The 26,231-nt window shown below is 39.7% G+C and overlaps 17 protein-coding genes across 20 annotated transcripts; 9 read left to right on the plus strand and 8 right to left on the minus strand.

Annotated features, from left to right (window-relative positions):
• On the minus strand, nt 1-620 carry Gasu_14340 (diphthamide synthesis DPH2 family; the record flags this gene model as incomplete). The annotated part of the gene is made up of 3 exons (XM_005707647.2): nt 381-620; nt 223-306; nt 1-19 (listed from the first exon to the last, which is right to left on the minus strand). Coding segments are annotated over exons 1-3 (211 nt in total), but the record flags the coding sequence as incomplete, so codon positions are not given.
• Gasu_14350 (hypothetical protein) lies at nt 461-1,391 on the plus strand. Of its 2 annotated transcripts, none has more exons than XM_005707648.1 (1): nt 461-1,391. In XM_005707648.1, exon 1 carries the CDS (start codon nt 962-964, stop codon nt 1,250-1,252), a length of 291 nt encoding a protein of 96 aa, XP_005707705.1. In that variant the 5' UTR covers nt 461-961; the 3' UTR covers nt 1,253-1,391. The 2 variants fall into 2 exon arrangements, with proteins under 2 accessions (XP_005707705.1, XP_005707706.1); XM_005707649.1 differs by having other exon boundaries at nt 841-1,391.
• Nucleotides 1,392-1,415: 24 nt separating this feature from the next.
• On the minus strand, nt 1,416-3,420 carry Gasu_14360 (allantoinase). The gene is made up of 8 exons (XM_005707650.1): nt 3,150-3,420; nt 2,997-3,102; nt 2,893-2,946; nt 2,633-2,846; nt 2,333-2,578; nt 1,917-2,285; nt 1,620-1,865; nt 1,416-1,569 (listed from the first exon to the last, which is right to left on the minus strand). The coding sequence occupies exons 1-8, from the start codon at nt 3,403-3,405 to the stop codon at nt 1,447-1,449; spliced, it is 1,614 nt and encodes a 537-aa protein (XP_005707707.1). The 5' UTR covers nt 3,406-3,420; the 3' UTR covers nt 1,416-1,446.
• Nucleotides 3,421-3,430: 10 nt separating this feature from the next.
• On the plus strand, nt 3,431-5,537 carry Gasu_14370 (uncharacterized protein). The gene is made up of 10 exons (XM_005707651.1): nt 3,431-3,591; nt 3,641-3,774; nt 3,820-3,989; nt 4,038-4,120; nt 4,168-4,244; nt 4,292-4,367; nt 4,418-4,505; nt 4,556-4,646; nt 4,695-4,797; nt 4,852-5,537. Exons 1-10 carry the CDS (start codon nt 3,456-3,458, stop codon nt 5,103-5,105), a joined length of 1,212 nt encoding a protein of 403 aa, XP_005707708.1. The 5' UTR covers nt 3,431-3,455; the 3' UTR covers nt 5,106-5,537.
• Nucleotides 5,538-5,650: 113 nt separating this feature from the next.
• On the plus strand, nt 5,651-9,142 carry Gasu_14380 (AAA-type ATPase). The gene is made up of 4 exons (XM_005707652.1): nt 5,651-7,061; nt 7,111-7,192; nt 7,243-7,980; nt 8,032-9,142. Exons 1-4 carry the CDS (start codon nt 5,683-5,685, stop codon nt 8,488-8,490), a joined length of 2,658 nt encoding a protein of 885 aa, XP_005707709.1. The 5' UTR covers nt 5,651-5,682; the 3' UTR covers nt 8,491-9,142.
• Nucleotides 9,143-9,163: 21 nt separating this feature from the next.
• On the minus strand, nt 9,164-9,610 carry Gasu_14390 (cytochrome c oxidase subunit VIb). Its single transcript, XM_005707653.1, has 2 exons — nt 9,334-9,610; nt 9,164-9,284 (listed from the first exon to the last, which is right to left on the minus strand). Exons 1-2 carry the CDS (start codon nt 9,535-9,537, stop codon nt 9,231-9,233), a joined length of 258 nt encoding a protein of 85 aa, XP_005707710.1. The 5' UTR covers nt 9,538-9,610; the 3' UTR covers nt 9,164-9,230.
• Nucleotides 9,611-9,620: 10 nt separating this feature from the next.
• On the plus strand, nt 9,621-11,201 carry Gasu_14400 (Rab GDP-dissociation inhibitor). 2 transcript variants are annotated; one of them, XM_005707655.1, is made up of 4 exons: nt 9,621-10,433; nt 10,485-10,636; nt 10,684-11,073; nt 11,123-11,201. In XM_005707655.1, the coding sequence occupies exons 1-4, from the start codon at nt 9,623-9,625 to the stop codon at nt 11,177-11,179; spliced, it is 1,410 nt and encodes a 469-aa protein (XP_005707712.1). In that variant the 5' UTR covers nt 9,621-9,622; the 3' UTR covers nt 11,180-11,201. The 2 variants fall into 2 exon arrangements, with proteins under 2 accessions (XP_005707712.1, XP_005707711.1); XM_005707654.1 differs by having other exon boundaries at nt 10,684-11,191.
• Nucleotides 11,202-11,205: 4 nt separating this feature from the next.
• Gasu_14410 (glycerol-3-phosphate dehydrogenase) lies at nt 11,206-13,760 on the minus strand. Its single transcript, XM_005707656.1, has 2 exons — nt 13,498-13,760; nt 11,206-13,449 (listed from the first exon to the last, which is right to left on the minus strand). The coding sequence occupies exons 1-2, from the start codon at nt 13,748-13,750 to the stop codon at nt 11,795-11,797; spliced, it is 1,908 nt and encodes a 635-aa protein (XP_005707713.1). The 5' UTR covers nt 13,751-13,760; the 3' UTR covers nt 11,206-11,794.
• A 9-nt stretch (nt 13,761-13,769) lies between these two features.
• Gasu_14420 (serine/threonine protein kinase) lies at nt 13,770-16,080 on the minus strand. Its single transcript, XM_005707657.1, has one exon. It carries the CDS (start codon nt 16,021-16,023, stop codon nt 13,903-13,905), a length of 2,121 nt encoding a protein of 706 aa, XP_005707714.1. The 5' UTR covers nt 16,024-16,080; the 3' UTR covers nt 13,770-13,902.
• A 60-nt stretch (nt 16,081-16,140) lies between these two features.
• Nucleotides 16,141-17,524, plus strand: Gasu_14430 (GCN5-related N-acetyltransferase (GNAT) family protein). Of its 2 annotated transcripts, none has more exons than XM_005707659.1 (5): nt 16,141-16,263; nt 16,308-16,398; nt 16,447-16,579; nt 16,627-16,757; nt 16,803-17,524. In XM_005707659.1, the coding sequence occupies exons 1-5, from the start codon at nt 16,156-16,158 to the stop codon at nt 16,895-16,897; spliced, it is 558 nt and encodes a 185-aa protein (XP_005707716.1). In that variant the 5' UTR covers nt 16,141-16,155; the 3' UTR covers nt 16,898-17,524. The 2 variants fall into 2 exon arrangements, with proteins under 2 accessions (XP_005707716.1, XP_005707715.1); XM_005707658.1 differs by having other exon boundaries at nt 16,151-16,263.
• Nucleotides 17,525-17,567: 43 nt separating this feature from the next.
• On the minus strand, nt 17,568-18,410 carry Gasu_14440 (uncharacterized protein). The gene has a single exon (XM_005707660.1). It carries the CDS (start codon nt 18,379-18,381, stop codon nt 17,716-17,718), a length of 666 nt encoding a protein of 221 aa, XP_005707717.1. The 5' UTR covers nt 18,382-18,410; the 3' UTR covers nt 17,568-17,715.
• A 110-nt stretch (nt 18,411-18,520) lies between these two features.
• Gasu_14450 (pyruvate dehydrogenase E1 component subunit beta) lies at nt 18,521-19,851 on the plus strand. Its single transcript, XM_005707661.1, has 3 exons — nt 18,521-18,675; nt 18,724-18,897; nt 18,950-19,851. The coding sequence occupies exons 1-3, from the start codon at nt 18,562-18,564 to the stop codon at nt 19,787-19,789; spliced, it is 1,128 nt and encodes a 375-aa protein (XP_005707718.1). The 5' UTR covers nt 18,521-18,561; the 3' UTR covers nt 19,790-19,851.
• Nucleotides 19,852-19,875: 24 nt separating this feature from the next.
• Nucleotides 19,876-21,130, minus strand: Gasu_14460 (nitrilase). The gene is made up of 3 exons (XM_005707662.1): nt 20,713-21,130; nt 20,166-20,671; nt 19,876-20,111 (listed from the first exon to the last, which is right to left on the minus strand). Exons 1-3 carry the CDS (start codon nt 21,110-21,112, stop codon nt 19,992-19,994), a joined length of 1,026 nt encoding a protein of 341 aa, XP_005707719.1. The 5' UTR covers nt 21,113-21,130; the 3' UTR covers nt 19,876-19,991.
• A 120-nt stretch (nt 21,131-21,250) lies between these two features.
• On the plus strand, nt 21,251-22,158 carry Gasu_14470 (uncharacterized protein). The gene has a single exon (XM_005707663.1). It carries the CDS (start codon nt 21,389-21,391, stop codon nt 22,100-22,102), a length of 714 nt encoding a protein of 237 aa, XP_005707720.1. The 5' UTR covers nt 21,251-21,388; the 3' UTR covers nt 22,103-22,158.
• Nucleotides 22,159-22,160: 2 nt separating this feature from the next.
• Gasu_14480 (uncharacterized protein) lies at nt 22,161-23,191 on the plus strand. Its single transcript, XM_005707664.1, has one exon. It carries the CDS (start codon nt 22,321-22,323, stop codon nt 22,690-22,692), a length of 372 nt encoding a protein of 123 aa, XP_005707721.1. The 5' UTR covers nt 22,161-22,320; the 3' UTR covers nt 22,693-23,191.
• A 129-nt stretch (nt 23,192-23,320) lies between these two features.
• On the plus strand, nt 23,321-24,861 carry Gasu_14490 (F-type H+-transporting ATPase subunit gamma). Its single transcript, XM_005707665.1, has 6 exons — nt 23,321-23,439; nt 23,489-23,735; nt 23,781-24,227; nt 24,278-24,439; nt 24,487-24,579; nt 24,633-24,861. The coding sequence occupies exons 1-6, from the start codon at nt 23,366-23,368 to the stop codon at nt 24,723-24,725; spliced, it is 1,116 nt and encodes a 371-aa protein (XP_005707722.1). The 5' UTR covers nt 23,321-23,365; the 3' UTR covers nt 24,726-24,861.
• Nucleotides 24,862-24,875: 14 nt separating this feature from the next.
• Gasu_14500 (uncharacterized protein) lies at nt 24,876-26,230 on the minus strand. Its single transcript, XM_005707666.1, has 4 exons — nt 25,635-26,230; nt 25,482-25,587; nt 25,231-25,432; nt 24,876-25,176 (listed from the first exon to the last, which is right to left on the minus strand). The coding sequence occupies exons 1-4, from the start codon at nt 26,127-26,129 to the stop codon at nt 24,975-24,977; spliced, it is 1,005 nt and encodes a 334-aa protein (XP_005707723.1). The 5' UTR covers nt 26,130-26,230; the 3' UTR covers nt 24,876-24,974.
• Nucleotide 26,231: the final 1 nt, after the last annotated feature.

Consider the following 26,231-nt stretch of genomic DNA (forward strand, 5'->3'; position numbering starts at 1 on the left):
TTTCAAACTGGTTCAACAACTATAGAAAAAAATTGAGTTAGCAAAAATATTTCAAAACATAACTTGTGTCCGTCGATCTTAGTGAAGATAAGTCAATCAAACTGAGAATCTTCGTGGTTTCGACAACTTCATGTTGGCAACGGGAACGGGAGAAACAAAGATTGAAGAACTTGGTCTCTCTAGCTGAATGTTGCCTGTTGTCGAATAGAAAACAAAACTTACCACTTCACAGCGCTCTATTGCATCTAATACACCCTTTGTAGCAATAGCACTGACAACAATCCCAAAAACATGAGACTTTTGAGCCTTTGAAATAAGAGCTAGTCTTCTTTTCAACGTTGTTGTAGCATTTAAGTTTACAGGAAACCAGTTATTCGTACTGTCATCATAGCAATCCAAAACAAACGGGTACAGGAATAGAGAGGCTCGCAAAAAAGAAGAAAAGAAGTACTTCCTAACCGCACAAACTGAAGCTGCTCTGTTGGCATAGATAGATCCAACTCAAACTCCAGATGACCAATTGAATATTTTCTACAATGAGTTTCCAGTTTTGGAGTCGGTTTTCAACGTATTCATGTTACTTGTTGTAAGTGAAGCCTTGCGTAGATAAATTGGAATGAATTCTTTTCATTTTTTGTGAGAAAACTGAATAATCAACACCGTGTATGAGTGAAACTTCTCGAAGACATTACAGTACGTTCACTTAGTTACTGTTTTGACAACCCAAATATATTTATTGGACTGGTTCATTTTTTGAAGGTGTTGAAAAGCATCGACACTAAATAAAATTCTGCTTGTGGGAAGCGTCACTCAAAATATGATCCAGTAATTGTAGGTGAACTTTCCGAAACTGGTTATCTCCAATAAGGCAGGTAGGGTCTTCATACGTATCTTAAACTGGTCTCTGAAGTGAATAGAAAAAATCGAGGCTGAGGAGTCGCTACTGCTCAAATAGAACTGAATGACGACTTGCACTTTTCCAAAGCTAGCAATTGTCGAATTATTGAAGCTTTTTTGGTATATGTTGCTTTACCTACAAAAGACAGGGCGTGCAGTGAAACGAGAAAGAAAGTGGAGCAACTTGGAAGCGACCCAGCAGTTGTTGCAGTCACGAACCAACTGTTTCGAGTTCACAGTTCTGATCAAGAACAATGAGCCGCTGACAGTTTTGACCGGACAGAGCAAACCAGAACTGTTAGTAACACAGTTTTCGTTGATGACTCTTTTCCAACTATATACCCACTTCAACTAAACTGTCCATATAGTTGCTCACTTGGAAAAATCAACCATTTTGCTAGTTTTTTAAGAAATGAGTTCACGAGTTCTTCCTGTATTGATTTCATTTCGTATTTGTTCAGTCTAAACCTTTTCTCCGATACTTTGAAAATCAAAAGGAAGGATATCCTGGTTTAGATATGCATAAATTCACAGTATCTTAAAAAGATACTATTCTTCTACAAGTCTGTTTCTAATAATTATTCCTCGAGGGTATTGGAGGACAGTTCCTAGCTTGCCTCGTTCTGCGTCACTTTTGAAAATTCTCGAGCCACGAAGAAAAGTTTCCTTAACCTGATTTTGTTAATTACTACCGAATTGTCCATAGAGCACAATAGACTTACTTCTCCGTAATATTGTTTTCCTAGGAAAGCAGACTTTTTATGTCTATGAAAACACCAATTCTCCGTAATGTTGACCAATGACTCAGGATCCCATATTACAAAATCTGCTTCCATACCTGATGCTATACGACCCTTTCTATCATCAACATGGAATATTCGAGCAGCTGATAGACTAAGCCAGTAGGAGAGTTGCTCAAAAGTGACACCATAAGATCTAAGTGCAGTCCAGACTGCGGGTAGTCTATACTATGTTGACACTTAAAAAACTCGAAAAAACACAAGTTCATAAGCACATACTTGTAAGCCAGAAATACCTGCATATGCCATTCGTACATTTCCTTGCTCGAGACACTTTTCTTCGGGAGTCGCTGGAGCATGATCGCTTGCTATTAGGTCAAAAAGATTATCTTGCAATAGATAACGTAGTAAACGTTTTCGATTCCCGTTGGGACGAATAGGAGGAACACACTTAAACTCTGGATGACCATCCGGAATATCATCTGCAGCAAATGCCAAATATTGCGTACAAGTTTCGGCAAAAATCTGTATGCCCTCTTCTTTTGCTTGCTTTACTAGTTCAGCTGCATCTGCCGACGAGATATGAACAATATACACTGGACAATGGGTCTTACGGCTAAGTTCGATTAATGCTTGGACTGCATTTACCTAAATGGGTGTTATTGCAAGTTGAAAAACAACTTCAATGCTATAACCTCAAAAGAGTCTGGGCGTGACCTCATAAAAGCCATATAACTCATGGAGGGTCCCTCATAGTTGTTTGGTGAAAACTTTGACGAAGCAAGCTCAGCATGTATCATGTATCTTATCTCGCCATCAATAGACAGATTTCTTAAAGCACGCATAACTTGTTCAGCTTCTTGAATAGAGACTGGGGGGAAATCATATGCCTGTGAGTCAATAGTAAAGCTCTTAAGCGCAACTACACCAGCTCGGAATATCTGAAACAAATTGGTCATAATTTGCTCATCTTACTTCGAACATGAAAGGCAAACCTGATCACTCAAAGTTTCAAGGTTTCCAGAAATCATACCACCAATGAGCCCAACATCTACCCACAGCTGTCTAGAATTGGCAATTCTGCGCTTCTCCAAAATAGACTCATAAGTTGTGCAAGCTGGATGACTGTTCAGGGGCATATCGAAAATGAGCGTAGTACCTCCAGCAGCCGCAGCAAGTGTTGCAGTGTTAAATCCTTCGGATTTAGTTCTAACAAAATAATCAGAATAATAAAACTGGTGAAGATTGTTGTTACCCTGGTTCGTTGACGTGAACGTGAGGATCAATCAGTCCAGGCATAATTACCAAACTAACCCATCACAAAATTAAGAAGATACCACTTGAAGATATAATTCTTACTCTCCAACATCATGTAAGCAACCCCAACTCGAGTCTTCAACCAAACCTGGAACCACTCTAGAAATAAGACCATTCCGATCTACAAATATGGACGCAGGAAAAGTACCTCGACACAAAATATTAGATGCAAAAGGGATGAAGAAAAAACAGTACCATTTTCAGTAACGACTCTTGTCGAACGTAACACGAATGGGAAGGAAACTACAGAGAAACTTCCACATGGGAAAGAAACGTGTGATTGCGTCCCTTTCTGGACTATTTTTGCGTGTTGCCAAGATATGATGGAAGTTATCAGGATAGCAACAACAACAACTAAAAAAGACTTCAGATAAGGTATACCTCCAGCAGACTGAGAAGAGGGAACTCCAAGAAAAGGCTGTTGGTTGGTTGCAGTCTCTCTTTGTGACATAAGGAGAATGCCCAACAAAAAGACTCAATTATCATTTGGGTGAATAAGGAATGGCTTCTAAAGGAGACAACGAGGACGCAAAGAAGACCAACAACGTTCCCGGAACTGAGCCAGGTCAAGACGTTTCAGGTCACGTGACGACACGTTCACAAGATAGAGTAGGAGAGAGAGGCTCAAAGCGGTATCGTAAGTAGAATTTTTAGAGGAAACTTCGGCTCAGGGAAATATCTCGTAGTTACCAACTTCAAACAACAAAAACTTCGCGCTTGGCAACCAATATTGACACCGGGATGGGTTATTTCAACTCTCTTTTTAGGAGGTCTCGTGTGTGTTATTATTGGTGGTATCATACTCGGATATTCGAATAGAGTAAGAAAGAAAGTCGCTTTATTTTATTTTTTTTTACAAAACTAGGTTATTCGCTATTCGAAACGTTATGATAATATCCCTGATTGTGACGTTGGAGATGAAATTGCACAGCCCAATTTCTCAAAAACTTGTTCTGTCTCAATAGATGTGACACAAAGAATGGCAGCGCCGGTTTTTCTGTACTATAAGTTGAATAATTTCTATCAGAATCATCGGCAAGTTGTCAGTGCCTCTCTTTCATATCTATAGTAACCAAAGAATAGGCGTTATGTTGCCAGTAGAAGCGACCAACAACTTCACGGAGACATAGTTAAAGTTTCTTCTCTTAAGAGACAATGCGCCCCTGGTAAGACTCGTTACCTTTTTTTTTCTTTCCGTTTCTAACATGCTTAGGGCCTTATGCTTTTAATACTAGTACTAATATGTCTCTTGATGGTCACTATTACATCCAACCAAACTATCGGAGTAATGTACGTTCTGGTTCTCATTTATTTTCCAAGACTCTAATAGTGGTTAGAGCTCTGAAATTGACAGTGAGTTGGACTCGAGGCTAGTTATACCTTGCGGATTGGTTGCATGGAGCTTTTTCAATGGTTCATTTGTTTCTTTTCTTTGTTTTTCTAGTTTGACGAAGACAGTTTAGATACTATTGGAGTGAATGATAGCATCACGTTTGTAAGCAGCGATTCGAATTTTGTCAATATCTCGTTCTCCACAAAAGGCATAGCATGGTAAAATGTTGATGTCTTCATTGAATAAGTTCTAATCTAGCATTGCTTAGGAATTCCGATATTGATACCAAGTTTAGAGCTGGACCAGACCCACCGTTCTCTTCTGAGAATGACGATCTTATTACGGATGAGGCTTTTATGGTTTGTTTGTTTCTTTTGTTGATCAGCACTTTTGTGAACAAATGATAGGTTTGGATGCGTGTGGCAGCTTTACCAGATTTCCAGAAACTGTATGGAGTTATCCGAAATGGAACTTTGGAACCCGGTCGATACATTTTTAACATTACAGCAAGTAAGAACTGTTAAGAGAGTCACGATATAATAATATTATCTATTCTCTATGTAGGATATCCTGTGGCATCTTTTGGTGGTGAGAAATATTTGGTTTTATCAACGACCACCTGGCTTGGAGGTCCCAATCGATTTTTAGGAATTCTTTATATTGTTGTTGGTTGCATTGCCATATTTTTAGCTATAGGTTTCCTATTCCAATATCTATTCGGTCAAAGAGCCATGACTGGAAAGGATGGACCTGTTGTTTGGAACCGCTACGAGGCAAATGATGGTAGAGTGCATATTCAGGGTACTTTACGAGCATAAGGACAAGAAAGGAAATCGGTTGGTCTGCTTCGTTTGCCGTTTTCATGTTTGGATTCGACGTGAGACTTTTTGGTTGTATATAACGTGTAGATTCGTATAAACTGGAAAGTTTGTCGAACTTTTCAGTACTTGATAATCAATTTTTTTCAAGCAAACTTGCTTGTGTTTTGCATAGCTGTGATATCTAAACCATCTTTTTAGCGGAATAAGTTAATGTTGTTTTTTAGAGTAAATATAGCTTCCATTGTTTGCAAGAATTTGGTGGATATGAAACCATTAACCCTAACTTTCAAGTTTTTGAAAAGGCCTGAAACTAAAACTGGTATTCTGGTTAAGCCACTTCCAATAGCTCTTTAAGGAAAAGGGCAAGTAAAGCTTCTCAAAGTTTGTTGCTTTGCTTAGAACACCAGACATAAAAGACTGTGAATTCGTATGTATAGAGAGGAAGTGCTTCAAAGATGGTATTTTATCATATTCAAAAAGGAAAGAATTGAAAACAATCGGTCTTTAGGAGAAGAGAGAAAAGAGTAGACGAAAATCAAGTAATCAATTTTAACGATTGCCACATAGGATGGATATGGTTTGTCCTTGCTCTTTCGTTTTAAAGGACACTTTTACTTGTAGAAATATTTTAGAGAACAGGAAGTGGTTTCCTTTAGCGAGAATTCCATTACAAGCTTATAGACACGTTAGAAGAAACCAGCCCAATTTGTCAGATGTCCGACACTTGGTTTTTCTTTCTGCAAATGTTCTTCGTGAATTGCAAATAACTTCAGGAGGCTGGGTCTTGGTATGGAAAAGAAGTGAAAAGGGCGCTGAACCTTTACAATTTGCAAAAATATTGGCTACTGAACTTGTATTTGATGTGACACTTTCGGAATACACTTTTTCGTACAACGTAAAAAAGGTTGCTTTTCTTTCTCCTGGTTTATTCTTCTTTACTCGTGGCGCAGACTTGATTTCCGTAGAGACTTTACAAAGAAGAAAATCTTTAACTCCAACTGATGTCTTTCCATTTTCGTTGTACAGCCGCAAGCTTCCCACTGCTTCGGAAATAGCAGTCGCAAGAGTAAAAAATGCGAAACCACTGAAAGAATGGGAAGATCTTTTTGTAAGTTTCAGCTTGAAGAAATACTTTCAAAAACCTAGGCTATTAAGGCAAGGTGAAGTCTTTGCGATCGTTGCAACTCATGAGCTGTTGTTTGAATGGTGCCATTATTCTCTTGCACTAGAAAAAGTTCCCCTTATGAATAAGATAGACTTTTACGAATATTATATAACAGATATGGGTAGGAAGATTTTCTTTTTTCGAGTAGAGAAGTTATCGTTGGTTGGCTCTGTTACTTGTGTTGAAGAACCAGCTCTAATAGATCCAGAACTTACCAAAGTTTCGCAAATTTCCGGAGTATGCTCAATGATACCTCTTGACCTGCATTTGTTTGCACTTCAAGAACAACACTTAAAGGAAAATGTGGAAATGTTATCGAGACACTCTTCATGCATGAATCCAGCATTATTCTCTAGTTTAAAGTTACTTTTGGAGAATCATCTAATGAAGGAAAATATTGTCAGCATCATGTGGAAAACATTTAGTTGTGGTATTTTGCTTTACGGTTCAGACAATGACAGTAAGAATTTTCTTGTTCAAGACGTTTCCTATAGTTTGGGACTGCCCGTTTTTGATATTGATTGCCTGCGCTTTTTTGAATCTATGGAGGCTCAACATAACGGTTTCTCTCATTTGGAACAGTTCCTTAGTTTGTTGCATGAACGATACTTAGAGTTTCAACCTTGTGCTTTATTGCTTCGAAATCTTGATGTACTTGACATGAGTTCTGATAGGATAAGCATGAGCTCTACAAAAACCAATTGCAAAACGAGATTAGTGAGTAAACTGGAAGCATTGATGAAGGATCATCGAAATAGACATTCGTTCAAGTGTAATGATTCACAAAGGTAAGCTAAAGAGAGGAGGCGTCTGTTCACTTGTTTACAAATTGTATAGTTCTTCAATTGTATTTGCTACGTGTGAGAGAGCAGAGGATTTGGACCCTCAAATACGATCTTTATTTGTTTATGAATTGGAAGTGAGAGCTTCTACGTTATATATGTTTCGCTTCACTCAAATTTTTACAAGGTCTCTGTTCCCAGCGAAGATGTACGCAAACAATACCTAGAAACTCTTTTGCATAAAGTGCCAATGGTTGATAGAAACTCATTAGAATTTGCGATGAAATATAGCAAGGCATTGCGTTCGTATTCATCTAAGATGTTATATTTTTGGTGTTCTCAAGTTGCACTGAATTGCTTAACAAGAGTTGGAATAGAAAAGGACCCTTGTGCTCTTTCGGAAGACGCAGTGGTGACAGCAACAAAGAATATGGAAGAACGAACAAATATGTCTATCATAAAAACAAGTTTAAGAGTACCGAAGATTACTTGGAAAGATATCGGTGGTTTGTCTAATGTACGAGAACTTATTATAGAAAGCATCCAGTTGCCACTTCTCTATCCAGAATTTTATGGAAACACTTCACAGGTTCGACGTCGTTCCGGTTTGCTTTTTTATGGTCCACCGGGTACAGGCAAGACTTTACTTGCCAAAGCAATTGCAAACGAATGTGGTTGTAGTTTTCTAAGTGTGAAAGGTCCCGAGCTCATGAATATGTATGTTGGTGAAAGTGAAAAGAACATCCGAGACATTTTCTCCAAAGCTAGAGAGGCATCACCTTGTGTTGTCTTTTTCGATGAGTTGGATAGTTTAGCTCCGATGCGCGGTCAGAGTTCTGATGGTGGCGGTGTGATGGACAGAGTGGTTAGCCAATTGCTAACAGAAATGGATGATTTGCACAGTAATGGAAAGACAAAAGAAAAGGTTTGGTTCGATTTGACGAGAAGGTCATCCTGTTATTAAAATTTGTGATAGGGCTCATCATCATCTCTAGGTGTCATCGTGGTCGGTGCCACCAATCGTCCTGATTTGTTAGACTCTGCCCTATTAAGACCTGGAAGATTTGACAAGCTTATCTATGTGGGCTCACCTGAGACAAGAGAAGCCCGTTTCGAAGTTTTATCTGCTTTGACTCGAAAGTTTATTATGTCTGATGACGTAGATTTGATGACAATAGCAAATTATTGCCCAAAGATTGTCAGTGGAGCGGATCTGTACGGACTTTGTGCAGATGCGTGGTTGTTTGCAGCTAAGAGAACAATTCGAATTCATGAACAGTATTCACAAAAGTCTGCCTCATCGAACGAGGGACTTGAAGTGATAGTATGCCAACAGGACTTTTTGGATGCTAATGCACGTCTCAGCCCATCACTTTCGGAAGAAATGCTTTTACACTACAAACAACTTGTAAAGCGCTTTTCATCGACGGAATAAGAGTCATCAAAGGTGAACCAGTCCTCGATCCAACTCTATGGCCGTTTGAATATGATGGAGTTTTTATCTCTCTCGATCTCACTTCACAATTTGTCTCGAACTTTTAGAACATAATGACTAGTTGTATTTTTCATTTTGACTTGCGGGAATATTGCACTTTATTTTTATGGAAACAGTTTGAGAACATCGTTTCAAATAGGGCTCTCTTACAAGCGTTAAGATAGACTAGGTCCAATGATATTCTTATGTTTATAGTGCAGCGAGTGCATCGACGCAAAAAGCACAATGGCAGTTGAGGTACACAAAAGAATTGTATCTTATCATCATTTTGAGGTGAAACCAAATTGAATGAAACCGTCGCTACTCTCAAGTTGTAGTTTTTTCTCGATTATTTTATAGCGTTTTTTTGTTGGTTTTGTTCGTAAATAGGTAAGTTGCAGATATTCTTCTTGTTCTTATTATCGTGAACAAATGATGATTGGGTATTGGTCCGTGTTTATGAACGAGCAAGAGTTCTTGAACAGAGCAAATCCCCGTTTTCTGATGCATTCCATAATACTCCTTTTTTTTGGGTAGCTTCTGACTTGCTGTTTTTGTTTCAGGGGGCCACTTTGTTGTATAGATTCTTGTTATTAAAATACAAAACGGTCACGTGGATTGATTTGGAACCGAAGCTACTAAAGAAAACTTTATTGAACAAAGAGAATTGGAACTTCAGTCTACAAATCCCTTCTTGGAAACTATACGGGGCCAGGGAAGGTACCACTTGCACGCTGCTCGTCCCAGTTTTCCAACTATACAAAGCTTAGTTGCTGCCAATAAACAACTGATAGCCAAACAAACCCATTCATTTGGACAGAGAGATTTATACCATCTCTTAAACTTCTGACACTCACTATCTTCCTCACCCTTCTGTTTCACACATGCGTGGTACTCTATATACCTCGACCAACAGTGCTTCGCTTGGTTGGTGGTTTGGAAACGAGGATCGTGAGGAGCTGTTTCCAGTTTGATTTCCATACCATCATTTTCTCCGTCTTCTGCCATAGCTCTCAACAAGAAAAACTGCTTTCAAGAACACCCACAAAACACTAACCCAAAAAATGTAAAACAATTGTAGAGAAGTGTGAAAATGGATTCGTCACAAATAGAAACTGGCGTTTCCAGTATTTCCATTGACGAGAAGCCAACTAGTAAGAAACTAGCAGATGGCAATTATGACGTTGTTGTTCTGGGAACAGGTCTCACGGAGTGTATCTTATCTGGTATATTTTCAGTGAGTGGATACAAAGTGCTTCACATGGATCGAAATAGTTACTACGGTGGCGCCTGTGCTAGTTTAAGCCTCAACCAGCTATATGAGAAATTGAAAAGTGACTCTGAGCCTGATAGTGCCAAGCTAGGACGGTCAAGAGACTATAACATAGACTTGATTCCCAAGTTTATTTTGTCAAGTGGAAACTTGGTTCGTATTTTGACTTGTACGCAGGTGACAAAATACCTTGAGTTTAAACTAGTCGATGGTAGTTTTGTGGTGCATGGAGGAAAACCACATAAAGTTCCCGTAACTCCAAGAGAAGCTATGACATCGGGTTTAATGAGCTTGTTGGAAAAGAATCGTTGTAGACAGTTTTTTTCCTATGTGCAAGACGTGGCTGTGGGGGATCCTGGAACGTTTGGTAGTCTTGACCTAAAGAATAATACTATGCGTCAAGTTTTTGAATATTTTGGTTTGAGACAAGAAACGATCGATTTTATTGGACATGCTCTTGCGCTTTACAAGGATGACTCATATCTTGAGCTCCCTGCTTTACCAACAATTGAAAGAATACAGCTTTATGCCAATAGTTTGGCACGATATGGTCATTCTCCGTATATTTACCCTCTCTATGGATTGGGTGAGTTACCTCAAGCCTTTGCAAGACTAAGTGCAGTATATGGAGGTTCGTAGTGCTCCTTATATATGAAATTCGCTTTTATGACGCTTTTTAAAGGAACTTATATGTTGAATCGAGGAGTTGACAAAATTGACTACAATCCAGAAGGGAAAGTTTGTGGAGTGTATTCTAATGAGGAATATGCAAGTTGTCGTTTCATTGTAGCGGATCCGAGTTATTTTCCAGAAAAGGCTAAACCCGTCGGAAAGGTAATTTATTTTATTTTTTTAGTTGAAGGTGAAAGACTGTAATCCAGGTTATTCGCTGTTATTGTATATTGAGGGAAGCGCCACCTCATACCAAAGATGCATCTTCGTGTCAAATAATCATTCCACATCGACAAGTATCACCTCCTCGTCGATCAAATATTTATGTTTTGGTATTATCATATAACCATCGAGTATGTCCTCAAGGCTTCTATATTGCCTTGGTATCCACCACAGTGGAAACCAACCAACCCAAAGATGAAGTCACTCCAGGGATACAACTTTTGGGTAACAGCGTTTTGGAAAAGTTCTATTCAGTGGATGATATATACGAGCCTTTGGAAAGTTCTCACCAGGACAATATTTTCCTGTCGAAGAGTTACGATGCAACGACACACTTTGAAAGCACTATGGATGATGTCTTTGAAATTTATGAAAAGGTAGGCGGATAAAAGATCTACTATTTCGTGTGATACTTAGTTAATTTAGATCTTTGGTAAATCTTTGGATGTATCTCATTTCAGTGCTGAAAGTGGACAAAAGTAAAGTTTGATTTTTCTAAAATGGATGAAGAATTTCTTATTTGGCAATGTGTACTCCGAACAACGATGTTGGCTGCATGTCGAATGATGAAAAGGTCCTTTTGGTTGACTTGGATAACAATATATTAGGCTCTTGTTTGCGAAAGGAAATGAGAGCCCAAAATCTTCCTCACCGAGCCTCCTACATTTTGGTTTTCAGTTCTGATGATAGAATAGTTGTTCAGAAACGAACGAAACACAAGGATTATTGTCCAGGTTATTATGAGGTGACTGCAGGTGGTGTGAACAGTTTTGGAGAAAGTAAAGAAGAGTGCGCTGAGAGAGAACTTTTTGAAGAACTAGGCATACACAGTCCCTTGAAGCATTGCTTTTCTTTCTTCTTCCGAGATAGTCATACAACGGTTTGGGGTGACTTTTGGACCTGCCGGTTCGAAGGACGTGTTCCTGAAGACTTGACTCTTCAAGAGTCCGAGGTAGAAAGCGTGGAACTAATGACTATAAAAGAAATTCTACAAGATGCTGAAGGAGGAAAACATAAGCAGTTTACACCTGATAGTTTGTATGCGCTAAGAAAGTGGATCTCGATGAATAAAGACAACGTACAGGAAGTATAATTGGGTCATGTAACCTGCTTCAATCTCGGTTCTGTTCTTCCCCCAAGGAAAGAGGCAAGAAATCTTCTTCCTTGTTCTAACTCTTCTTCCCGTTTCCTGCTGCTCCAATCGTAAATATCTCCAAGAATTTCTACAACACGCGGTAAAGCCTGGTTCGCTGCTTCAGCATCTAAAAACGCCAAACGGCATCTTCTTGCAAGAAAATCAGCTGCTGTAAAACAATATTCGTTTTGAGCGCAGTACACAATTTCTGCTTCTAAAACTGGATAACCATGAACTAGCCGCTTCCCCCATCCCTGCTGTGCTAGTTCACATACTTTATAGGCTTGATCTCCATAAGAAGTACTCAGGTGCTTTGCACAATCAATATCCAACTCGCCGATGGATGGACTCATCGACTTGGAAACTGTGTATTTGAGGCGTCGATAGTTCTGCACTAGAAAAGTGAAATAGGAAGGGTCCCAAGAATGAGAGCCTATCAGTTGAACATATGGAGTTTTGCATGAATCTTGGGGCTTCAGCTGTCCAACTTGGATAGCCTTATCGACAGTATCTTCAGCCATTCTTCGGTAAGTAGTCCATTTTCCACCTGCAACAGTAACCAGGCCTTCAGGCGAGGCAAAGACCAAATGATCCCTTAAAATATTTTGTGTATCTTTTGCCCTTGGATCTCTTGCTAAGGGTCTAATTCCACTCCATGCTGACTTCACGTCTTCTCTTCTTACTTGAACGTTCAAATAATCACGAATTGCTTCTAAAATAAATGCTATCTCGTCTTCATGTGGTTGAGGCAGTTCCGTGATTTCAGTCGACGAGTCAGTCGTTCCAGCTATAGTGGAACCTAACCATGGAAGCATAAAAACAACCCGACCATCTTTCGTCTTCGGAACGATTAATCCCATTCCATCTGGTGAATAATACGAGGGTAACGTAACATGTACTCCTGAACTTGGTGCGATAATATCAGAAGATGTTGGATTGACCATATGATGAATATAGTCAGAAAAAGGACCAGCGGCATTGACAACCACTCTGGCATGAATATCAAACTCTTCTCCAGTTAGGCGGTCTCTTACTCTTGCTCCATTGACCTTTCCATTTTTTGAATTCTTCAAGAGTCCAGTGACCTCCGTATGATTCGCAACTGCAGCACCATAAAGCGCAGCAGTTAAGGCTACAGAAACGTTTACTCTAGCGTCGTTCATCTGACCATCAAAATAAACAATAGCTCCTCTTAACGGTTTCTTATCTGCTCGTAACGGTGAAAGTGTAGGAAATAATCTTCTGGCTTCTGCAGACGAATAATATTTTGAAAGATACAAGCTGCCATGACCCATTGCGGCTATGGCATCGTAAAACTTCAGACCTACCCAGTAAAAAGGAACTTCCCACCACTGATAACAAGGAAGAATGGTTGGCAACGGATGCGTCAAGTGAGGTGCTTGTCTCAGCATAATGGCTCTCTCATGAAGTGCTTCAAATACAAGACCCAACTGCTTTGGATCTAAATTGAAAAAAGCTTTCTCTAAATAGCGAACTCCACCGTGAATAAGTTTTGTACTTCTTGAAGACGTTCCTGAAGCGAAGTCGTCCCGCTCTACAAGACCAACGGAAAGTCCACGAAGGGCAGCATCAAGAGCAACTCCCGACCCAGTTGCTCCTGTTTTAGTGCATAAGAACAAAACAATACAAAGTCAAAGTTTCTTACCTCCTCCAATGACCAGAATATCCAACGAATTCTGTTCTTGACTATAAGATCGCAAACTCTCCAACTGCTTCTGTCTGGGAGGAACACTCTCCAACGGTGGCAAGCGAACAGCATATTTTCCGTTGTTGGAGCTTTCGTCGATTCTTGCGAATGGCGCTGCGCTGGAAGAGGTTCCTATTATGGCTGCTCCCAAGGCACCCACCACAAGCACACTACCACCAACAAACAACAGGGTCTTGCGAAAGGCTCCCATCTTCTCAACAATAACTTGTTAAATATCTTCAATTTTTACTAACAAAATGGCACTAGCAAATTGGACAAAGTATGCAAATGACAACTATGTTACATCAAATCAAATCATCCAAAAAAAATACAATAGGATAAATATTTAAAAAGAACAAATAACTATGAACCAATCGTAATACTCGATGCTGATTTGATGAGTTGGCGGAGGTTTGGAAAAGAAGATTGGTGGTTTGAAAAGTGTTGCGAACTTGAAGAATGAATCAAGCGAGCAGAAACTGCATCGAATTCCTTATCAAACTCAAAGCCAAGCAATACTGGACTCTTTTCCTTGTTTACGGAACTTATTGCTGCCTCGACTCCCTTAACTAAAGGACGAAAAATATTTTCAAACGCATGAAAGCCATGACCTGTAACTCGACGGGCACTGCTTCTCTCTTCTAAACTCTCGTCCTTCTTGTTGGAAGAAGAAACCTTTTCTCCATTCTTCCCCACTGCATGCCCTTCTACAGGACAAACAGAACGATTGGCAATATAGTTAACGTCAAAATTCTTCAGAAGTGACTTTGTATCTTCCGAATCAGATGCTTCCTCTCCTTCCGCAGTGACGCCTGCAAAGAGATTGTTCTCATTTGGAACACATTTCAGTATTTCATCCCAATCGATATCCTTAAAGAAAGGATGCTGTTTTACTTCACTTATTCCTTCTGGACCACAACCAAGACGTTCAGCTGGGTCGCGTTCTAACAAACCAAGAATCAATGAGCGGGCCTCGGAAGACAATCCATCTGGGAAAGTTATAGGAAGCCGTTGAATTCTTCTATACATCTCCGCACGATTCTTATGATAAAAAGGTGACTTGCCACATAAAATATCATACAGAAGAACCCCCAAGGTCCATAAATCGACAGAGTAGCCATATGGTTGATTTCGTAGCATCTCTGGACAAATATAAGCTCTTGTGCCACAAAATGAATTAGCTTTTCTATGTGGAGCACCTCTTAAATAACGACAAAGTCCAAAGTCTGCAAGTCTCACGTGTCCTTCCTTATCTAAAAACACATTCTCTGGTTTAAGGTCACGATATACAAATCCAAGCTTATGAATATGCTCCAAGCCTAAAATAATCTCTGCGGCTATCCTTTTGGCTTTTTCTTCTGCTATACGACGAGAGCCTTTATGATGTAAGAAAAAGAACAAGTCTCCTCCACCACAAAATTCAGTTACAAGATAAAGCTTCTCTTTCGTTTGAAATGCAGACTGCAAATGCAATATGAATGGATGCTCGCTTGCTAACTGCAAAAGCAAACGTTCATCTGCCGTGTGTCGCGCAGCGCCATTTGACTCAAAGACAGCAGCTTTATCAATTATCTTGATTGCTACATATTCACCATTCTTCATATCTTTCGCTAAATGCACCGAACCGGATGCACCTTTCCCTATGGGTGCCAAAACTTCGTAGTCTTGTACACTCGGTAATGAAGCCTTACTAACCAAAGACAATGCTTCTGCAACAGAATTTGCCTCTTCTACCGAGGCAGTTCGAATGTATACCCTTCCTGCATGTAAAATAAGCGCACCATCAGCCGCAAAACCATCTCTTGTCATCGTGAATCTGGTTTTGAACGTGTCTTCCTCTCTTGCCTCTTCCAAAGAGGAATCTCGTATTTTCACCTTAACTGTAGTTGAAGATGCCAGAGTGACCTCTGTCTGAATAAGAGGTAACGCTAGTCTTATTCTTAGATTGTCTGTGTTTTGAGACTTGTCAATTTCTGCCTTCAATTGAAATCCATTTTCAAGGAACTTATTTTCACCACGGTCAAACTGTAGGGCAGAACCTTCGTCAAGCGACTCGAGACTTTCTGTGCTACTATTTCTGAGTTTTCCCAGATTTGCTTGATATGGTGCTACTGGAAGACTTCTAATTAGCAACCAGCGTCCACGAATTTCTATCAAACCCTCTCTCCAGGATGACGCAGGAAATAGAGCAGATTTTCTGACTCTATATGCTACGTGAACAGGTTGTATGCGCGAAGGTATGCGTCTTAACAAGACTAAAGGATCCATGATTGGGTCTGAACCACCACTCATAAGAGCCTCTTCTTCGTTCTTCACTATATACTCCGTAAAGTCTGACTTTGAAGGTTTATAAGGCTCTTCAAGACTCCGCTTCTTCTCCTGCTTACGAGTAAAGCGAGCAGCAGTGGGAGTACCTCCTTTTGGAGGTCGAGCTGCGTTACCATATACACTTCCTTTTCGGTCCGGTCTGGGAACTCCAGCCATTGCGAGAACGTGTTGGATAGCCAGGTCTTCCTTTCAAACTTGAGAAATCCTTTTTTTCCTTAAAAAAATGGACGGCCGGTTGCCATTTGTCTACAGGACGATGCGCTTTTCCCATCTCTCTTTTTTTTTTTTATGAAGACGGTGATTTGTGGAGTCCAGAATATGACAACTATAAGAAGATTGAGTGCCGAAGACCTTTTACACTTTAATAGCGTCAATCTTGATCAGTTAACAGAGACTGTAAGTTGTGGAGACTGGTTTTTCGACAGCTTAAACTTTCACAGTTCAATCTTGGGTTTTATTTCAACTACCTTGCCCGTTGGCCTGACTATCAATATGTGGTTACTGATTCGCAGTCGACTACAGTTGCGTACAGTGAGTATGCTAGTATCACTATAAGTTTCTCCTTTTGAACTGGTTTAGTAATTGGGAAAGCTGAAGGTGCAGGTGACCTCTTTCACGGTCACGTGTCTGCTGTGACTGTGGCTCCCTGGTTTCGACGTATGGGTTTGGCCTCTTTGTTAATGGAGATCTTAGAAAACGTCTCCGAGAAAGTGTAGGAATTTTTTTAAGAAATTTATGGAGTGACAAACAACTACTTAGTTACCAAGGGTACTTTGTCGATTTATTCGTTCGAGTCAGTAATCACAGGGCAATCGAGATGTACAAGAAGCTGGGCTATATTGTTTATCGACGCATTATTGGATATTACTCTGGAGAAGAAGATGCGTTTGGTTAGTTGGGCTCACATGTAAAACTTCAGTGCTCACTTGCTTTAGATATGAGGAAGTCGCTGTCGAAGGACCCTGAAAGGAAGGCAATGATTCCATTGGACAGACCAGTTTATCCCTCAGAGGTCTTACTCACAGACTAAAGATTCTCAAACTTGAAAGATAGATAGAATCATAGAAGAGGCTTTCCTGGTTCCAAATTGCTGAAGATGAAGAAGAGTAAGTGTGAAATCACTGCTTTAGTAAACTTGTAGGACATCTTCAAGTTTCAATTTGATATGGCCAGTATTCTTAAGGTAGCGGTTATCTAAGTATTGCACTCTTTACAATATCTCTGTTCGATTACATTTGGAAAACAAACTAAGCGTTGTAAACTTACCCAAAAACAGTTTTCCAACTGCCTTAAATGATTTCAATTGGATAAATGGAAGCCCTTCGTACGTTTGGCTATCGTTGAATTATCTGCAGAATCCTTTGACTTTTAAAACATTCTCTTTGTGATCAATAGATCCTTTTATTTTCCGGTTCAAGACTCTAACCAGCGGAAAGTTTTTTCTTGAAACATTTCTGTATTACAAAGAGTTTTTCGTCCCAGCACCTTGGCAATATTTCTCATAGGAGTAGTATTTGACACAGTATCCTTGTTGCAAAAAAAACTAAATATATTCTATTATGGAATTAGAGATGCCATGTCCATTTTGTATCTAAATGAGCAATATCTGCAAAGTTACGATTGAGTGTGTTCAATCTATAAAATCCTCACTGTAACTAGTAAAATGAGTAGCCAGCACATAAGAACGTCGACGTCATATAACTGAATTCGAACTCTTTATTGCCCTCAAAATTTACGTTCTGTGCTCGAGCAGAAAAGATCAGAGTCTGGCGGCAGAAATGTACATGAAAACCAAATTTAAGAATAAAGACTACCAATGACGCTGACAGAATAAAGAAATGTGTGAACTTAAAAAGGACTCTGATGTTGGATTATCCAGTCCACTCCTGAAGATATTGTTTGACCAAGATACCAAACAACAACCAGTGGAAGCAACAGAAACAATATCATGACCATATATCCGTATAAGTTTATCTTTCCGGTCTCCTCATTCACCAACGGAAAGCCTATTACCTTCCCGAACATCAACAGATTTGCATACAACTCTTCGTATTCTCTCTGAGTATCTAACTCCTCCTCTTCTTCTTGCTTTAGAAGTTTATTTCTTAACGCCTGAAATTTTCTATAGGTATACCAGCGTGAAAGATCTTGACCAATCCACTCTTCTGCCAGTCGGTCCATTTCCTCAAGAGTTGCCTCATCTTCACCACTTTTATTTTCATGTTGACCAGTTTTTTCTGCGTCTTCATTTGAGTTGCCTTTACTGGGTTCACTAGAATTATGCTCTTCCTCTTTATCCTCTAAGCGAGCAAAGAAAGAAGACTGCAACGTACGCATGGGAGCTTTCGTGAGGTTGTACAAACCATAACAAGAAGACTTCACCCCTTTTTGCTTTTCAAAAAAGGTGCGTTTCCGTTTCCCTTCGACCCAAGCACAATGAAAACTTGAGAACTTCAGTTTCGAATACCATATGGCTCCATAAAAACAGCCAGAACACGACAAAATGAAAGCCATTTCCAAATGAGAAGAAGAAGCTAGCTTTCAGTTATATCTTCTTGCATCATTTTATGAACAATTGCCATATACATGAAAGTATCTCTTCAACTGGAAAATAAAAGTTCATAAGAAGCTTTTATAAAAATAATATGAAATACAGCACAATTGACACAGTTCATTATTGATTTTTCTATTAAGATGAGTGCCAAATATCTCAAAATCTTCAGAACCGGTTTAAAAAACTTTTTACTCAACGAGCCGAGAGGTTCTTGTCGACATTTTCACTTAACAAGTCTTTCTCAAGCTTCTAATGTTTGTAATCATGTGTGCTTTTGGATGCAACACTGAACCATCCTTCAGGTTATGTGTCGTGACGCCCTAAACAGTGCTCTTGATGAAGAGCTTGAAAGGGACGAGAGAGTCTGCATCATTGGAGAAGAGGTAGGACAATATCAAGGTGCATACAAAGTTACCCGAGGTTTGTACGAAAAGTATGGTTCTAGGCGCATAGTTGATACTCCGATCTCGGAGATGGTTGGTTGGGTGAATTGATGACTGAAAGGGAGGTTCTAACTTTACTTTTAAGGGTTTCACTGGTTTGGCTGTAGGAGCTGCGTTTAATGGGTTGCGACCTATTTGTGAGTTCATGACTTTTAACTTTGCAATGCAGGCCATCGATCAGATCATCAACTCAGCAGCGAAGACGCATTATATGTGCGGAGGCCAGATCAAAGTTCCTATTGTATTTCGAGGTCCTAATGGAGCTGCTGCGGCCGTAGCAGCACAACACTCTCAGTGCTATGCTGCTTGGTACGGAGCCGTACCTGGTTTAAAGGTAGTTGCTCCCTATGACGCAGAAGACTGTCGGGGTCTTTTAAAGTCTGCGATCAGAGATGATAATCCTGTTGTGGTTCTAGAGAATGAAATTATGTATGGTAAAGCGTTTGATCTAAGCGACGAAGTTCTAAGCAAGGATTTCTTAATTCCAATTGGCAAAGCGAAGATTATGCGCGAAGGAAACCACCTTACTATGGTGTCATTTTCCAAACTGGTTGGTTTTTGCCTGCAAGTGGCAGATAAACTTGCATCAGAGGGCATAGAATGTGAAGTTATCAATCTTCGTTCAATTCGACCTATGGATAGGGGAACCATTATTAGATCAGTTAAGAAAACTCATCGTCTTGTAACAGTTGAGGAAGGCTTTCCCTTCTTTGGAGTTGGCTCAGAGATTGCAGCAAGTATTTTTGAAAGCGATGCTTTCGATTATTTGGATGCACCAATGCAAAGAGTGACTGGTGCTGATGTTCCCATGCCATATGCTGAGAACATTGAGGCATTGGCAAAGCCTTCCATCGAAGATATTACAAAAGCGTGTAGAATGGTTTTGGAGGGTGCAATTCCAAAGGAGAAAGCAAAGGCTGCGTAAAGTGAAAACGCACTCTAACTTGTTTTCTCGTGAATGAAGTTGTTTTTGTATTTGTAGTTTTTGAAAAGTGCAAAACCATTGCCTTTCACTATTCTGAATGAGAGATGGCCAATGGAATAGTTCGATATCCAAAAGCTGGTTGTTTGTTCACGATTACAAAGTATTTTGCTATCACAAAGAAACTTTGCGTTTTGAACAATTCTTACATTGATTTCAAAGAATATTGAAGCTCATACAAATCGGAGCGACGCTGTTTAGAGAGGGGAATCGAAACCCTTGTCTTTTGCACAAGCTCCTTTTTCACTTCTGAAATGAGAAGGTCCTATTTGAGTTTCTTAATCATTACGTTACAAGAATAGTACCCAAAAACACCTACTTCTTGAAACTCCGTGCTAATGACAATATCTCCCCAAGGACTTGCTATCATCGAATGACCCCAAGCTTGATAACTTGCACTTTCATTTCTAGCAGGTCCACATGCAGCAACGTACATCTGATTGTCGAGTGCACGAGAACGCATCAACAATTCCCAGTGAGCCGGACCTGTAGTCATGTTGAAAGCTGCCGGAAGGCAAAGTATGCAGGCACCTTCTCGTGCCATTGCCATGGATAACTCTGGAAATCGGATATCATAGCAAATTGCAACACCAATATTTCCTAACTCAGTCCTCACAACAGTAATGCAGTTACCAGGAGATAAAGTTTCTGATTCAAAGAAACGAATTCCACCTGGAACGTCGACATCAAAGAGATGAATTTTGCGATGTTTGGCAAGTAACTCTCCTTTTGGAGAAAACACTGGGGAACAGTTGTACAGTTTGGAGCCATCTCTTTCCGGGATAGAACCCCCGACTAGGTAAACATGATTCTTCCTCGCTGCTTCTGAAAGTGCAAAGCAAGTTTTGAATTTTTCAGATATCGACGCTCCGGGCTCAGGAATTTCTTCAGCATAGACAAGAGAAAAGCAGAGTTATCATAAGGAGAATTGAAGCACTCTGGAAGAACAACCAGTTCAGCTCCTCTTTTAGCTGCCTCATCAACTGCCTCCAAGGCTTTCAATATATTGGCATCTTTATTGTCCGAAGATAAAATCTGACAAAGCGCTATCTTGAAATTCTTCATATTCGCCATCTCTTGTGAAGCGTCCAGGCAAATATGCTGCTTTCGAATAGTCGTTGAAAAATTTCTTAGACTGCTTGTGTTCTTTCTACTAAGCTGAGTTGGAACAAGAAAAGTAATGCGCAGACCCTTTAGCGTCGAAATAACAGTATGACACCCAAAGGCCACCTTCGATGGTAGAAAAGAAACAAAGCCAAATACCATTAAATAATCTAATTGTTCTATGGAGGATAAAATTCTAAGTTAGATGAACACCGAATCTTTATCAACTGCTTTCGGTGAATTCTATAGATATATATTAAGAATATTCTGTGCGTTCAAGACTAAGGAATACGAAACCATTGCAAGATTCTGAAGAACAAATTTGGAAAATTTCGGAACCTTTTGGTTGAAGAAACGAGTCTCAGAAATTCATACCTAAAGGGAACCAAGTCAGAAGTCATAGATACCAAAATTTATTAGTGTAGTTAAGAAGAAGAGATGGCGTTATCGTTTTTGGTATTTCCTGCAAGTTGCAAAAGTTTTGTTGGAGCTCAACTAAAAAAAGCTGTTCGCGTTGGACGGTTTTTGGGAAACGGAAATGGCCCTCGCTTTCCTGCTTACTTGCGACCACACGTACAGTGCAGTATATTTTCCTTGAACTTGTCTTTCCCCAAACTTTTTCTTTTTAGCTTTGACTTTCCTGCTATTGGTGGACCGACAGTCACAAGAGAATTGGGGGGTAAAAAGTTAAAGATGCCTCTTGTCGAAGCAAATGCTGGGAAGGACGCAAATGTTGTAGTTTCTTCCTGTGAAAAGACGTTCATTATCGAAAAGAGTGCACTTATTGCAGAGTGGTTACAGGACACTGAGAAAATTCTTTTAACAGAAGGGGAGAGAAATCTAGTACTAGAAAGACACAGAGAAGGAGTTTTGCATAATGGAACAGATTGGTGTCTTGAGTCTTCCACGAGACAAGAAGAGTCTTCTGTTCCTATAAAGTGGTCGAGTGTGCTTATCGTTTCGTTTGGGAAAGGAAACAGATTGCTTCTTGGCTTTTTGCATGTTGTTGCAACTGTGGTGGTTTTCTTTGTTTCAAATGTGTTTCAGTTGAGCAAGATAGCATACACTTTTGTATGCAGAGTAGGTGACGGTATATATTCGGTGTCTCTAAAGCTATCAAGCCATGGAAACTCAACAAATTTTGAAAGTTAATACCGTTTGACCAGCGACATTGCGTTGAAAATATTAAGAAAAGGCTTAATAAGTTTTGAAAAAGACGGTCATTCGAACTATAGAATGGTTGATTTGTCAATAGCAAAACTAACATATTGTCCATAGTACAAATAAGGTTTGGGGGTTTGTGGCGTATGTAGGACTGGGATTCTTTTGTTTCAGGAGATTGAAAGCAATTCATTCTTTGTTTTGATTGCATGGTAGTTACCAGAAGGTTAACAAGAGTTGTGAATGGATCTAATAAAAGAGTTGTTGAGATACATCAGAAAGAATCAAAAAAGAGTGCAAAAACAAATTCGTCGAGAGAGAGGAATATTAGAAAGGGAGCTGAAACGAAGCGGTCAGTTGCGGTCAGTGTCAAGCCTTTGAAGAAGAGCGAGTTTGTCTCGTTACCGAGGGACAAGTTGAAAGAGCTCATAAATACTTTACCTGCTACAGTTATAGAACGTTTAGAGTATCGAGGAGGCGTCGAAAGTGGTCAGTGGAAGGTATACGTATCCGTTTCAGATACTACTCCACAGTTCCGTGTGACGCAGGAAGATAGCCTGTTGACTAAGCCCCGAAGTTAGTTTTGGCTAACAATTTGTTTACTGTCAGACGTAGAGTTTTTTTAGTCTATTTACGACAGGTACTTATGGTTAAATCTGTAGTCGTAAGACTTTGCCTTGGTTTTCAGTGTTTCCATACGGATTGCTCGTTCCGGTATGCTACGTTTCAAAGGTAGTCAGGAGACTTTTATATTCGAAATCGACCTTTGCAACTATCTTGAGGATTGATACACACCAATATGTAGATATTGTAAAAGTTATTTTGACTTTTTAAGGTTTCGCCATTAAGAAGTCTGCAGAACTCATATCTTGGTTACATGTTGGTCTCGTATTGTGTTTAGCGGACATGTAATTGTTAATATTTTCATATTTATGTGAAATGTTTTTGTTGGAGATATCAAACATATGCATCTGCAAGTCTCTGTATTTCTGCAGAATAAACTCATCTGCTGAGAAATGTCGTTTCTTGAGTAGAATAGTCGTGGCACTTTTTAAACCAGTACGTACTGTGGATTTCAAAATTTCAAACGTTTTGTGTTCAAGTCTACCAAAATAATTTCTTTATTTGCGAAGGAAATGTTGATTATGGAAAGGTTTCTGTTATCACATTTTCCCTGAAAACCAACCTCCGCCATGAGAGAAGATTGCTATTGTGCTCTCCATAGCCATTTTCTGTGATTGCTATTTTGGTGTCATGTTCAGTGAAGTAGCATTCCTATTAAACTCTTTCTATTCTGGAAAGGCTTTGAGAGGACAAGAAGGAACTTGGTAGGTTTGACCATATTTTTAAAGGTAGCTTATAGAGTTTTTTTTGAAGTTTTGCGTTTGGTTGCAGAAGACATCGTTCGTGCTTTACATACAGGACCCTCCGGCACACAACTTGTGTTCCGCGTGTCCTTAACGTTGACATGGATGGAAAGCTTGTGACCATTCGCAGTCGAATAAGCTCGATAAAGAATACACAGAAAATAACAGAGGCCATGAGACTAGTTGCTGCAGCCAAAGTAAGAAGAGCTCAGGAGGCAGTGTTGAGTACGCGCCCTTTTTCGGAGAATCTTCAAAAGGTATTCTACTGTTTTGGGTTTTGGCTTGATATGAACTGTTTCTAGGTTCTAGGAGGGCTAATTTTAAGATTGAAGAAAGAGTTGGTAGATTTACCGTTGTTGAAGGAGCGAACCCCTCATACCTTGGTTTTGGTTGTAATTACTGGAGACAGAGGACTCTGTGGTTCGTACAATTCATATATTATAAAAAGGACCGAAAACAGGCTGGCGGAACTGAAGAAGGAAGGTATTAATGCAGAGCTCGTTTGTATTGGTGCGAAAGGATATCAGTTCTTCAAAAGGAGAGGATACCCTATTCGAAAATACTTGAGAGTAGGACAGTCTCCAACAGCAGAGAGCGCAACTGAGATATCAGAGTATCTACTGGCTGAGTTTTTATCTGGTGAAGTGGACCGAGTAGAACTCTTATACACCCGCTTTGTATCATTGATATCTTCGCAACCTTCCATTCGCACCTTGCTTCCCTTGAATCCCTCAGGTTTAGAGTCAAAGGTAGTTTTCGTTTAAGGCTGAAAATTTCCGATCTCAACATATTTAAAAAGGGTGATGAAATATTTCAGTTGAGAACAAGAGGTGGAAAGTTCCAGTTGGAGAGGTCTCAGATACCTGGGTCTGAACCACGAGATTTTCCCAGAGATATGATTTTTGAGCAAGATCCTTTGCAAATCCTGAGTGCTATTTTACCACTTTATCTTAATGGCCAAGTAGGTTATTGCATATCGTGTTTTAAATACTCAATTATTGGCTGCAGATTTTAAGAACTCTTCAAGAGTCATTTGCATCAGAGTTGGCGAGTCGAATGAGCGCAATGTCTTCAGCATCGGACAATGCAAAGGAGTTGGCGGTGAGGACGCTTTGTTGTTTTTCTTTCTATATACATATTTATTTGAAACTCAGAAAACATTGACACTTGAATTGAATCGAGCCCGTCAAGCTGCAATTACACAGGAACTCGCAGAAATAGTGGGAGCTGCATCGGCACTTCAGTGAGAAGATATTATTCTTAACTGATTGGGAAGTCAATTGGGTTGGATGAAATTTCATAAACTTTTGGTTTAAAGTTATTTCTTATTTGTTCACAAATTTGCATGAACCATTTACAGAGTATTTCTAGTTTAAAATGTGTGAGCTTCTGAGACACTTGTATGTAAATGCTGATCCCTTTCACACACTGCTACTAGAGCAAACAAATGTTGATAGATTTACTTCGTTCCATGTTTCAAAAGTGTCTATAAAATTCTATCGAAGCCTACTTAAGCCTCGAACGAAATTTTTCAAACGGTAATAGTAAGGTCTCCAGCTTAACGGCATATAATTCTGGACTAGCGGCTCCAAACGACTATCTACTATTCTCCATGCAAGTTGTGCATGTGATGAAAAGTTGAAACGCAATCTTAAGAAAAAAGAATAAGGAAATAGACTAAACAGATTTTGTGGAACTCTAGATATCACTTTAGTAAACTGCTCCATTTGAAGTATATCTGCTAGCACTTACTGGATGGATCGGAAAAGAATAACAGGGAACAGGATAATTTCCGTAATGGCTGAAAGTAGATAAATAGTGTCTCTACTGTGCAAAATGAACTGAAAGAGGTCAGCAAGGCTATAATATAAAGTGGGAGTGATAGAAGGAAGCAAAGTCGATAAGAGTTCACAAGCCGAGACCGTTGCACGGCAGGCAATGGGAATGAGAGAAACTAATAAAGTCTCAAATAATCAATGTCACTAGTGCAAGAAACAACATACCTGTGCTCGGTGGCGTGATTGAGCGTTGAACAAAACAATATAATATGAAGGCAAAGTCCTCATGATAGACAAGACTCTGGAACCACTGCCTACTTATTTGAGGAACCTTAGCACGTGTCAAAGATCATTACACTCTGGAGACGCTCAACTTACTCCAACAACCTGCAATAATGAACATATGTTGGCGAAAAACGCAAATTGAAAGGCTGCTAGGAAATTTTTCTTATTCTGGTCTAACAGAAATAAGAATGCTTTCCAGATAGTCAATAATTGTAGCAAACAAAGCAAGGTAGAAATAGCTCTCGGTAGAGAATTTGAACTTGTGAACCTTCTCATATGCTGGACAAAATCTCTGGAAAACAGTGATCGCGCGTAATTGACAACACTTCTCCAATTCAACGAAGGACCTGCGGAGGATGAGTCTGGAGTGTCTGGAGAAGAACTCGTCGACAAAGTTTCTTGATTGTTTTGGGCTGTTTGGCTATTTCTCAAGGGAAGCTCGTGGTTGACATAGCGCCTGAAGTAAACTCGTTTTAAATGTTCCTCAGATCCAGTCGTCAAAGCGTTGTCTCTAAACACTTTCCATCTTTCGTCAGAATCAAAATCGTGCCGTTGAAATTGTTCCTCGACCACTTTTACAGGATCCATCTATGGCAAATGAAAATAATCGTTTGCTACAACTGGTATTCCTTCTTCTCTGCGTCAAAATTGCGTCAATTCCCAGTTGTTGAGGGAAAGCATGTCAACGCC

Source organism: Galdieria sulphuraria (assembly GCF_000341285.1).
Source record: "Galdieria sulphuraria unplaced genomic scaffold scaf_9, whole genome shotgun sequence".
Classification (NCBI taxonomy): Eukaryota; Rhodophyta; class Bangiophyceae; order Galdieriales; family Galdieriaceae; genus Galdieria; species Galdieria sulphuraria.